This window comes from Cydia fagiglandana, chromosome 13 (assembly GCF_963556715.1).
Source record: "Cydia fagiglandana chromosome 13, ilCydFagi1.1, whole genome shotgun sequence".
Taxonomy (NCBI): Eukaryota; Metazoa; Arthropoda; class Insecta; order Lepidoptera; family Tortricidae; genus Cydia; species Cydia fagiglandana.
In genome coordinates, this window is record NC_085944.1 from 2144551 (window position 1) to 2157082 (window position 12532).

Below are 12532 nucleotides of genomic sequence, written 5' to 3' on the forward strand. Positions count from 1 at the left end.
TACGGAATAACATAGCATACTTTTAATCTCAAAAACCATCCCTTAAGGGTGTGAAAAGGGAGGAGGAAATTTGTATGGGGATTCAATAACCGCTGAACCGATTTAGATAAAATTTGGTATAGAGATAGTTTGAGTCAACATAGGTTGACTCAAACTATCTAAAAGGTTGTTGGGGAAGAACATAGGATAGTTTTTATTAAAAAAAACCTTTAAAATGAAAAGTAAGGTGCAGGATTGTATGGGAAATCAATAAACGCTGAACCGATTTCGATGAAATCTATGTCTACATCTTTGATTTAGTTGAAAATGATACTAAACTTGACTTATAACCTAAACTTAAAGAATTATTAACCTCAGACGTCGCAGAGTATTTATTGTAGAGATGCGTTTTTGTTTTAATTATGTCGCTGCTATGGACTTAAGGGTTCAGAGTATCAATGGGTTAGCCATATAATATGCGGCCCTAGGGAGAGCTAGAACATTACAACAAATCTTGAAATCGACTACTTACCTACCTACAATTTTATGACATTAAGTCCGCCATTCCTACTTTCTTGTATTGTACAATAAGGGTTAAATAAATATATACCGTCATTGTTAGGGTATTTGATGTCGTCTATTATTTTCGCTCTACCTATTCTCTATATGACCTGGTGAACAGATTTTACCGCACTATTCAAGGATAATTAATACAAAAGTTGTGCAGCAAATGCCTATAAAATTGGTATTTAATGGCTCTAATGTTAGAAATTGAATTCAGCGCTCCAGTTTCTACTCTGGTATTTTATTTATAATCGCGAGCATGGCTACATAATGTCTTCATAAATGGCTCGGAATTTTCTCACAATTTGGCCCGGTCTTAAGTCGGTTTGGTCTGAATTGTCATCTGAAGTGAAGGGCGAGCGTCAGGGCTCATATATGGCTTAGCTAGTATGTGGGTCATTGCTAACTTATATGAATTTAACTAATGCGTACTATAATGCGAATTTTAATTTTTTTTTACGTTTATTATACAATACAAGAATGTACATGGTGAGGTTAATGCACTATTTACAAGTTAATCACCCAATATTTTTCTGTTTAGTGTCATAATTTTAAATCAAAATTAAGGATACCAGCGCAAATAAAACAATTTATCAAAATAAGAAGTTTGACCTTTGCCTATAATTGTTATCAATTTGAAACTGCACCACAGCATCATTAAATATTATTGCAAAATCGCCCCCTTTAATGATTTATTAACATGGCGTGATTTCTTCATATATTAAATATCTTATTTATGTAATGGGAGGAACTATAATTTTCGCTCATTTGACCTCGCCTCTTCAGACGTTTTTGTGTAATTAAATAAATATAGTTATTTGCTATGTTCGAAATTCGAATTGCATTATAATATGTATGTCCGAATTTACTTTGAAAAACGTTTTTTTTTAATAAGGCTATGTAATTTAAGGTTAATTAAGTATGTGTGTTAGGTTGTACCTAGGTAGATACTAGTTATACTTACTACAAAACGATAATTTTAACAATTATTTGCATTTCTGTATATCGAAGATAAAGTAGAACTGCTGATACGTTTTGTTTTAGTTAAGTGATTGTAGTTTAAATTTTGATGAGATTTTGTTAAGTAGGTACTTATGTGTATAGCCGTATTTATATAAAACCTAACCGGTGACTAAGAAGCAAAAATAAGAAATAAAATAAATTTTGTACAGTATAGTATAGTATGAAATGTGTTTAAATTTGAACTTATTTATTATCATTTAGTTTTTTGTGTGACACAATTAAATAGATACTTAGAAGTGTCTAACAACTACTGATTTAAATTTTAAGAAATGTTAATATATTCATAATTACTGATTTAAATACCTATCGAACATGTTTTTAAAAATATAAATTTCACGTTTTCTTGTTTTTTTAGCACGTGATTAAGTACCTACCTCAACCTACCTCGAAACTCGTCAATTCCAACCTATGCCATCATATGCTATGTACCGAAGTTTATTGTCTAATGTTACCCGTATGATGTAGGCACTGAATGCGTGCAAGCGCGAAAGTTAGTGACATTAAAATAGATGTTAACTGATAGTGTCATGAACTTTGCGTAGAGAAAACAAAAGAAAGGCGTAACCTGTTCGTTACTCATATTTCTTAACATGTTGGAATTAATTTAGTGTTTTGAATAGCGTATACAGATCAAAGAGAATTATCATTGATTTTAACTTATTAGAAGTGAATTAATAAAATAGGTATTTAATAAAGTCCACTACTAAAAAATACTACGTAGGTATAAAATCAGAGTTTTACGTAGGTAACGTTTGGAAACTCTTCAAGGAGTTGACCTATGCTCATTCATGAGAGGGTTTGTTTTTTCAAGAAATTAAAAACAAAGAAGATTTTTATCAACCTTGCCGTCCCATCCATGGGGATGAGCACGGGGCATGAGACATTAGCTATTATGCCTATATTCTTGAATGTCTTTACATACGATGTTCAATACATTTGAAAGATTTTTCCGGGATTTTTCTCAAGCATACATTATTAATCGATTTGAAACCTAGTGACATAACTGGCACTGGCCCATGTCCGCACACCACATATGGCTGGCGTTATGTAACACTGTCGCACCCTCTGGTGATCGTAATATCCGTATTCGGATGACTGATTGGAAAGCCGATATAGACATTATCTGATAATCATGAAGACAACTTTCATCTTGCGGTGAAATTTTCGCGGGATTCTTAATATGTGAGGATAAAAACAAATTACGATTTTCTGTGATCACGATGATAAACAATGCTCGTGTCACATTAATAGATTGTTGTTAGTAGGTAGTTCTTTCGTATAGTAATTAAAGTTTGATAAGTATGAAAACCCGGCCACATCTCTATGCTAATTAAATTATCAAAATTTAAGTTTTTATCATAGGTACTCTTCAAAAAGTTCACACCGCATAAGTTACTGCATAAAATAACAAAATATTGCAAGAAACCGAAAACGAACAAGCAACAATGACTTCAATTTACCCATTAATGGGAAAAAACCTTTGACATGTTTGAATTGTCTTCACAAAATCTCCAGCCATTGTTCGGAGTCTATAAGAAATAGCACAATACGACATTATATTAAGAAGAACCGTTAGATGCCTCGAACAATAAAGATATTGAAGAATGCAATAAATAATGTAATTGTTTGCTTATAATAAAATTGTGAATTAGTAGAGTAAATATAAAATGTCACTTACCTTGATGATGATCCGTCACTCTTCGGCACGCACAAACACAAATGTAGATAAATACAAACGAAACCTTAAGACCAAAAGCTTTTAAAGCGTCAAGCTTAGCGCATGAGGTGTAAATAATTTGGAAAGGTGCAACTGGGTAATACATAACATGATAACGTACTATCAAACACGAAAATAACATAAATTTGTGTTTACTTATACTTTATTACAAACCTTTATCGCTTTTTTGAATGTTACAATACAAAAATACACATCGTGAATACAATGCTCGGTCCTAACTCGAGTACATACTTATGTACATTTAAATTTTAAATAATTGGTAACGTTACGGCAACATTAATATCGTTACAAAACATTAAATAACTACATTACAATATAACCTACGACAATTTGTATTTGAAAGTCTTCGATATACCAAAACAAACTAACAAATTATAATATACATTTTTTGGTATAGAAAAACTTCCATAATCCTAATTTAAAGCTATGAATCTCTAAAAATATGACTACAACGAAACTGTCAAGTTTCTAAAGTTCTATATACAAAACATAAAGCCAATGAGTAGCAGATAGATACAAGGTTAACAAACCTTGAAGATTCAATTTGAATAATTTACTTTTCTCCAATATGCTCGGAAATGTTCACCTTACTGTAGCAAAAATACTACGGGAAGTTCTTCGTTAATGTCAAACTCTAATTAAAAAACATCAAACTATCGCTGTCCTGTTCTAGCGGACGGGAAGACTTATTACTGTAGTGTTTTTTACTTTTTAATAATAAAAAACGCAAACGGCCAATTATTATTGCCGCGAGCCGCTTCTACACGACCCGATCAGCTATCATTTCACGTGTATGATCGTGCGAATACTGCTTAATAAAATCAAAGATTATTTTTATATTTTTTTTAAATCTCATCCGTGTTCATAAAGCTTATATAGTTTGTCAAAGGACTTTCTCATTTCAAACATAGACAAAGAGAATCATACTATCTTTGTCTTACACTAGTACTAGCACCCAAAAGAAAAGGATGGGTATAGTTTTCCTGGGTCTTACTGACTGAAAAGTTGGTTTGACCAACTATATTGCACAATTATATTGAATGAACGAATACTGAATGGCAGAATAAGTTTGTAACATTAACTTTAAAAAATTAATTAAAGAGGGAAATTGTTTTTGATATTTTGGACGTGAAGGTTTGATTTGAGTGATGCTTGATGGTTAAATAATAATTATTTTAGCTTATTTCCTCGCATGTTTGGAGAAAAGCACTATATATGCCTCGGCAGGAATAGCAATTCGTGGATTCGTCTTCTTTGTCGGACTCCGCTTCGCGTCGTCCGACAAAATCGAAACTCATCCACGAATTGCCCTTTCCCGGCCTCTGCAATAATGTACTATTTCATTAACCCTTTCAACTTCGGACTCGGGGAACCATGCTCTGAGAATCGGAGTTGAATGTTATTGATAATATCAGTCATCGGGTTACTATGGCCAGAGAACCGGACTCAAGGGAACATGCACTAGTCTAAAACTACGGTAAGGTTACCCCCATTTAGGTGTCTCCACTGACCTTTGGCGTTGTACTTTTTCGTGGCACGAATGCTGGCCGAACACTAATAGGCCTTATCGGCTTGAAATATAGTTTTCTCTCAGTTGTCGTTCTAGGTGCTTCTGTGGTGAACGATTTGGTTGCAGCTTTAGGTGCTATTTTAGTGGTATTCGTTTTCTTTCTAAAGTCAATCGGGACATTTTGAGCTCTGTTAGCAGTAAATCGGGATTTGGTCGGGTTGAATCCAGACGTTTTATTAGACTTTAGGTTATTAGAGACTACGGTAGCATTTATCTTTTTAGAAACACGCGGGGTTGGACTAGGTCTAGTGAAATTTGAAGGTTTAACGATGGGTCTACGAGGGAATGCAAATTTCCGTTTAGCGTCTAAGGGAGATATTTTGATAGTCGTGATTTCATCAGGTATAGTCTCTGTTGTTGATGGTATTTCCGTTGTGGTAATTGTCTGTGCTTCAGTTGTCAAAGTTGTCGGTGCAGGTGTCGTGAGTAAGTCAATAATAGGGCTAGTATTCACGGTCTCTGTTGTGGACGTAATCGACGTTATTGTGGTGGATGATGGACTGTCAGACGTTTGTGATAAAATTGTAATATTAACCGGGTACTGTATTGTCGATTGATCAACTGACGCTCCTTGGAATTCTTGTCCTTTAGCAAAAGTTATTATACTGCGACCTACCTCTGGCTTTAGCACGTCTACTTTGACGATATTCGTATCATCTTTTTGTGAGGGCACCGATGCTGAATATACGAGAAAAGGTTGAGAAGCCTGGTCATTGTTCATCCGCCTAGCCATGACTGGAACTTCGGTCTTAAATAGAGCCTCTAAAGGTAAAGTAGATGGATCAGTTAGCATGCTTCGAGGTGTAACTACTTCAAAGCTCTTGGCCGCTTTGTTTAGTTTATTTTGCTCGTTTTCATAAGCAGCTGGCACAAATTGCCACTGTGAATAAGTGTTCTCGCTGCTTTTGTCTGTTTTATTATCATTATTAATGTAACTCAAAAAATCATCGCTTTGTATATGCTCTACAGTGTGTTTCGGGACTTCACTACTTGGCTTATTAGTTTCTTTGGTGACATGTCTGTAAGCTTCGTTGATACTTTCGGAAGCAACGAGGTTTTCTTTAGGTCCATCAGCAAAATTGCTCAGAGCTCTGGCATTACGGCCTTCATCTATCCGAATCGGATTGTCCGGTGGATTTTCGACGGGATATATGTGTCCATATTTAGTTAGATAAATTGGGATTTCGTCTTCAAAAATTTTGATGAGGCTGTACCTACTTACCTCACCAATTTTGTCTACTACTGGCTTCTTCTCGACCATAATTTTGCCTTCTTCAATAAGCCTTGTTTCGTTGTTTTTATTTAAACGATGTTTGTCTAATTTCGATGATACTTCTACAACGCGACTTACTGAGAACAGTTTGTTGAATTGAGTTTTTATAACTGGTGGAACTGTAGGTACAGGCGTGGTTTCGGCAATAGGTTCTGTAGTTACCTCTGTAGTGCGATCATTAGCATCTGTTTCAGTTTGTGCGTTAAATGTGGTATCCTGAGTCCTAGGGTAGTTAGTTGTTTGTTCAGTATTCTCTAAATAATCATCAGTACTACCACTGATTTCCATTTCTGCTGTAGCCGTTTCAGTCTGAAGAGTGTTGGTGGATAGAGTCTCATCACTGTCTGTTAACGTTGTGCCAGGACCTTCAGTCATTGTTAGATAATCATCGCCAGTGCTCATATCAAAGTCATCACTGAATATATTTGTAGTGGTTTCTTCAATATTTTCATTTGTGGTTTCTGAGGCTTCATTAGCGACGCTTATTTCAGTTACTGGAGCTGCGGCTGGTCTATTATATCCAACTGGTACATTCTGTACTCGTTTTGCTTTTGGATCAACAGGTTTGTTTGGGCTTGTTCTATTGTATATTGAAGTCCTATTTAGAGAACCGCTTAATCGTTTAGGTAGTTCCGTAGTGGATGTGGAAGTCCTAAAGGTATTTGAGTTAACTACTCGTGGCACGAATGGTTTCCTGGAAGTCAAATTAGGTTTTTGTTCTTCAACAGTTTCATCTTCAGAGACCTCGCCTGAATCTTCTAAGTCTTCATCATTAAATTCAGGTTTTCTGGTAAACAATTTGCTCGGTGGAACGAACACCAGTTCGTTCTCAGGTTCTTCTTCCAAGATTTCTTCAGAGTAATCTTCTTCTGGTTCTGGAGTAGTACTGGACGTAGTGAAGGGACGCCTAGTAAAGGTTCTCGAAGAAAACGGCCTTCTAGTGCTAGGTTTGAAGGCATCTTTATCGACAGTGGCCGGGCTAGTATAAACTCCAGGGTTGAATTTACGGCTAAATGTTCGACTGCTTGGTGCAGAAGTTGATTCAGTTGTGGAAGTGAACACTCGTTTAAGTGGTCTGTAAGGTGCCCTTGAACGCGATGAAGGCGAAGTTGTTTGTGTTGTGGTCGTACTCGGCGTTGTTTCAGGTGCGGATTCCTCTACCTCAGTTACTGGTGGTAGTTCACTAGAGGGCTCAAGTGAGGCTTGATTCTCGTTTTCTGCTTCTGATAAATTAATTTCTTTTTGGCTTGTTTCTAACGAAACTTCAGGCTTTGCTTCAATATTAGGTTCATCGGCAGGTTTATCAGTCGTTTCTTCCTTGATATTGCTTTGGGTTGTTTGTGGGTTCTCAGTGTTTTTTTCTTCGGTATTTTTATCGTTTTCTTTGTTCGTTTCATCATTGCTGTTGTTTTCATTTTGAACGATTTGTTCATCTAACTCCTTTTCTAGCTCTGGAGTGGTGGAAGAAGGCGCCTCGGTTGTTATAGAAATTATTGATGTTTTTGTTTTTTCTCCGTAGTTAGTTACAATTTCTGTTGAACTTTCTTTATTAACTGCGTTCAGGGAACCTATAGATTTGGCTAAAATTTCGGGCTCATCCTCAATTGGTCTTATCTTTTTCCTAATTACCTTACGAATTTTATTTCGTGTTGGTTCAGTGGGGGCCTCACTAGGTTCTTCGGGAGCAGCTGTAGAAGTTGGTCTTCGTCTAATTACTCTAAATTTCCTTTTGCCCGAATCATTTATTGGAATAGTTTCTGTAGAAATTGGACTCTCAGTCGTAGAACTGCTTGGTGTTCTGAGACGTTTAATAACAATACGCTTAGGAGTTTCATTAATTTCCTCATCAAGATTATCTTCATGCTCTGTTTCACTTAGAGCACTTTCAGAGAGAGTGATATCTTCATTTTTATCTTGCTCCTCCTCGTCAATGTCACTAGTCCGTATTCGCGGAGTAGTAGATTGACGAGACGGGAACGATACTTTCCTAGCCTGGAATGTTGGTAGAGGAGTGGACGTCGACGGTCTCACTCTGCCAAATGGCAACCTGGGTGGGATTTTGCTAGTTACTTCTTCACCCACCTCTTCTTCGACTTGCTCATCATCTGGTCTAGACGCGGTAGTCAATCTAGTAAACGGACGAGGCGTAAATTTTGTAAACGCTGGGCGTCGTGCCACTAATGAGGCTTCACTTGTGCTGGGTTCTATGCTTTCAGTGGTGGTGCTTCCAGAAAACCTGCCTCTACCCCTCGGTAATATGCTCGGTCTAACATCGAGTGTAGCGGCTGATACTTCACTGTCCTCAGCTTTATCGGCCACGGTGGTAGATGTTCTTCCCCGGAAGCGCCTGGGAGCAAAACTAGGCTTGGGTGCAGACACTGGAGCTTCTATGTCAATATCTATCGGAGTTAATGAAATCAACTCTTCCCGATTTAAACGCGGCCTGAATTGCCCTCGCGGTACAGCAGACGCTTCAGCCGGGACTGAGTCATCGGTTGAAGGTTGAAACCTACTTCTAAACCTACGCCCGGTCTCTCCATTGACTCTAGTACCTCCGATCTCCCGGCTGTCGGGCGTGGTCGATCTGATTTTTCTAGACAGCTCAGCGGTTTCGTCCGAGTCCGAAGTGATCTCGTTGGGTCTCGCTAAAGGCCGGCGGCGGCGGACGAAAGAATAATTCCTGGAACTCACCTGGGTGGTGGAGGGGGCGGCGGTAGAGGTAGTGGTGGTGGTGGAACCGCGGCGGCGGAGGATGCTGCGGCGTGTGGACGCGCTCGGCGCCGCTGTCGTAGTTGTTGTCGTCGGGGGATCCGTGACTGTCGTGGGGGCTTCAGGCTCAGAAGTCTCCTCGGGGGTGTTTAGTAGGGAAGATAATTGGACAGAAAGGACAGTAGTGGGTTCGGGGCTCTCGGGCTCTTCCAGGGGAGGGGAGGTGGTGGAACGAGCTCTCACTATGGACGTGTACTGAGGCTGTGCTTGTGATGGTGGAGACGAGATTTCTCTTTCTAAATTTGTCTCTTGTGAATCTTCCTCTCGCAATGTGCTCGGGTACCTGTAAATAAATAAAGTCACATATTACTACGGATCAAGAATTATAGATTCATTGCATTTATACGTAGCCTGTTGAGTATTAATCGTATACTTACTGGACAGTAGTGGTTTCCTCAGTAGTCGGGCGTTGTCTTCTGATAGTGACATACTCGGGAATATTCTCTCGTCTTGCACTTTGAATATCCAGCGATTCAGGTGTTTCTGAGACCGTCACGAAAGAAGCTGGTCGTTCGAAAAGTGCGTTCCTGAAATTAAAAAATAAATTAAGTATCAAGACGTATCTGGGTCAAGCACATCTTGTCAGTAGAAAAAGGCGGCAAATTTGAAAAATGTAGGCGCGAAAGGATATTGTCCCATAGAAAATTTGAATTTCGCGCCTTTTTCTACTGACAAGATTTGTTTGACCATCTATAAGTACTAGGTTGGAGTTACAACTGCATGGTGGCGGGACCTCAATATCCTTTAATAATCTAAATGGATGCTCTAAAATGGTCAGTATATCCGTAGACCTTTTCAACAAATCGTAATTACCATTACTTAGACCATGTTTAACTATACCATAAACGCCAGTTAAATCTATTATGGCGTTGATATTCGTTTACGCTTAGAAATCCGTCATTTTGTCATTCGTTTTTGGAAAGAGATTAAAGGAGGTAGTTCAATTTTGTGAGTAAGTAATTGGGCAAAAGTGCGCAGAAGGTGTGCGGTACACCCAACGCTGACTTTGGACTCGAATCGTGCGCGGCTCGGCCGCACCTAGATCCTCGGACTCTCGACAGGTTCGGAATAATTACCTAACTAGGTAAGCATACCTCGAAGCGGTATCATCAGCGGTATCCGAAGTGGACACACTAGGACGCGCCCGCCTGATGTTGACGTACTGCAGCGGGCGCGCGGCGGCGGGCGCGGGGGCGGCGGGGCGCGCGCGCGCCGGCCTGGCTTCGATCTCCTCGTCGGCCTCGGACTCGGCCTCGGACTCGGACTCGGACTCTTCGACGGGCTCGGGGGTCGTGGCGGCGCGGGCGCGGTTGATTGTTGTGTATCTGGGGGGAGAATGGCGACATCAGTGCTAATCTTCAAAAACGCCAATCGCTGTCGCTTGTAATTTTCATAAATTGTCAGTAAGGTAGTGTGTTGTTATATGTCTTTCCTACCTTTCGATTCGGAATAGAAAACCTAATAAATTGAGCGCATATCTAAAATACAAATAGACATATTGTTTCAAATAGAATTACTTAAGATAAAGCTATTAAACTATTCTAGCTAGCTAGGTAATACATTTCTTAGGTAACTTTACCCAAGTTTTAGCCTGAGGAAATATTTTACGTTCAAGAAACTGATAATGTTAAAATACAATAGGTATACATACTGAGGCCTGTCCTTCCGTAGCAATTTGTCCTTATCAGCAGTCGCCTCTAAACCTGCGTTTTGTGGTCCTCTCTGTCTGTTTTGAGCTGATTTTTCGAAAATGCTGTTGCCTCCTTGCCTGATAAGCAAAAAATGTCAATTAATTACTAGAAAAATATCTAGATAAAATACAATGGTGTAGGCACACCTAGTGGTGATCATATTGTAAACGCTTCCTGATGTGGTGATGGTTTAGTTTAGTGTTATCTTTCCAAGAAACAAAGGTATCCTTCCACCACCTTCTTGATTCTAACAGGTGCAATTGATTCTCTGTTTCACTAACTTGGTCCTGGCGATGGTCCTCTCCAGCACCTTCTTGTACAGGTTCTTGTTGAAGGTCGAAGGCGTGGTGGTCATGGAGCTATCACTTGATTCTGACAGGTGCAGTTGTTTCTTTATTCCACTTAATTGGTCCTGGCGATGGTCCTCTCCTGCGCCTTCTTGTACAGGTTCTTGTTGAAGGACGAGAGAGTGGTGGTCATGGAGCTACCACTTCATTCTGACAGGTGCAGTTGTTTCTCTGTTCCACTTACTTGGTCCTGGCGATGGTCCTCTCCAGCACCTTCTTGTACAGATTCTTATTGAAGGACGAGGGAGTGGTGGTGATGGAGCTGCCACTTGATTCTGACAGGTGCAGTTGTTTCTCTAGCTGTTCGACACCACCTAGAATAAAGCGATCAATAAATTGAACAAAAATTTTAATAAGTACAATAGAACTGACCTGTACATTTCATATGTACTATTTATTTATAAAGGTAAAATATTGGTATCAGCTGCGGACACCGAGATCGTGAGAAAAAAAGGTTTCACATCCCTAGAGTTTGAACCTCTTTCAGGTATGTAAAGTATTGTAGGCAACATTAAACAACAAATGTACTCATTGGTCATGCGATATAAGTGATACCTAGTTCATAGTATAGCTATTGGGCCAAACCTAAATACAAATACAAAGTTTGTTTAATATATTCTCGAAATTTAAAGATTGAGACAAATTTTAGATCATCGCAGTTTTGGTCAGTACTAATGTGTTATTCTTGGTTATTGATGTAGATTCTTGTTTTTTTTTCAATAAAGTAAAAAGTTCAAATTAAAGACCCGCACTATACGTACGGTCGCGGTCACGCTCCGGATTGTCGAACCATTTAACGTGCTTGCTAAATGAGTTGTTCAATGCTTACGCCATGGAATGTCCAATTTAGCTAGGAGCCTAAATGGTTCAACAATCACGAAGTTTGACTGTATAAGTGACTGTGGCGTGGCAGTAACATGAATCTGATTGATAGTAGTTAAACTTACCGACTTTCTTGATTAGATCGATAAGTTCCTTGATAACCTTGGGGTCTTCGGCGTCCACGTCGACGGAGTCCTCTTCTACCTCATCCTCGTACTCTTCCTGAAATACCAAGACACATATTGAACTATTAAACACAGATACTTATCTATCCATTCAATGGGGTAAGAGAAATCTAGGGAATTTATGTACTTATTTATACACCTATATGTACCTGCACCAAATAAGGCCCGATTCCAATATTTTATACTTTTATACGTGTACCTATACATTTAAATTTTGCCTGCTACTACGATAGACAAAACGGACAAAGAAAAAAAATCATATTAAATACATATAAAAATAAAAAATAAATTAACTGGGCTCGTAAGTGGTGGGCCGTCAGTTTACTGCTTTTCGATCCGACTATTAACAGGTCGACCGCCACTTGACCAGATATGAAAAATTATAAGATTCCTTAAATACCTCGGGCTCAGGCGTGGTAGTTGTAGTGGTCGTAGTCCTGAACAGCACGGAGCTCTTAGTGCTCACCTTGATAGGTTTCCTCGTGGTGGTGGCTTCAGAGGTGGCCACTTTGATGGTTCCCACACCCACAGCCTTGGTGGTGGTCGTGGGTTTCTTGCAGAGACAGTAAAT

The 12532-nt window shown here is 39.0% G+C and overlaps 1 protein-coding gene across 1 annotated transcript in view; it reads right to left on the minus strand.

Annotated features, from left to right (window-relative positions):
- LOC134669865 (mucin-5AC) overlaps nucleotides 1-12532 on the minus strand; it is a 178464-nt gene that overhangs the window by 42936 nt on the left and 122996 nt on the right. Inside the window, exons 14-20 of the mRNA XM_063527483.1 lie at nucleotides 12362-12514; nucleotides 11902-11998; nucleotides 11139-11268; nucleotides 10568-10684; nucleotides 10011-10241; nucleotides 9294-9443; nucleotides 8839-9199 (exon numbers count right to left, since the gene is read on the minus strand). Of these exons, the coding sequence (XP_063383553.1) occupies nucleotides 8839-9199; nucleotides 9294-9443; nucleotides 10011-10241; nucleotides 10568-10684; nucleotides 11139-11268; nucleotides 11902-11998; nucleotides 12362-12514 (1239 nt within the window). The remainder of the gene's footprint in view (nucleotides 1-8838; nucleotides 9200-9293; nucleotides 9444-10010; nucleotides 10242-10567; nucleotides 10685-11138; nucleotides 11269-11901; nucleotides 11999-12361; nucleotides 12515-12532) is intronic.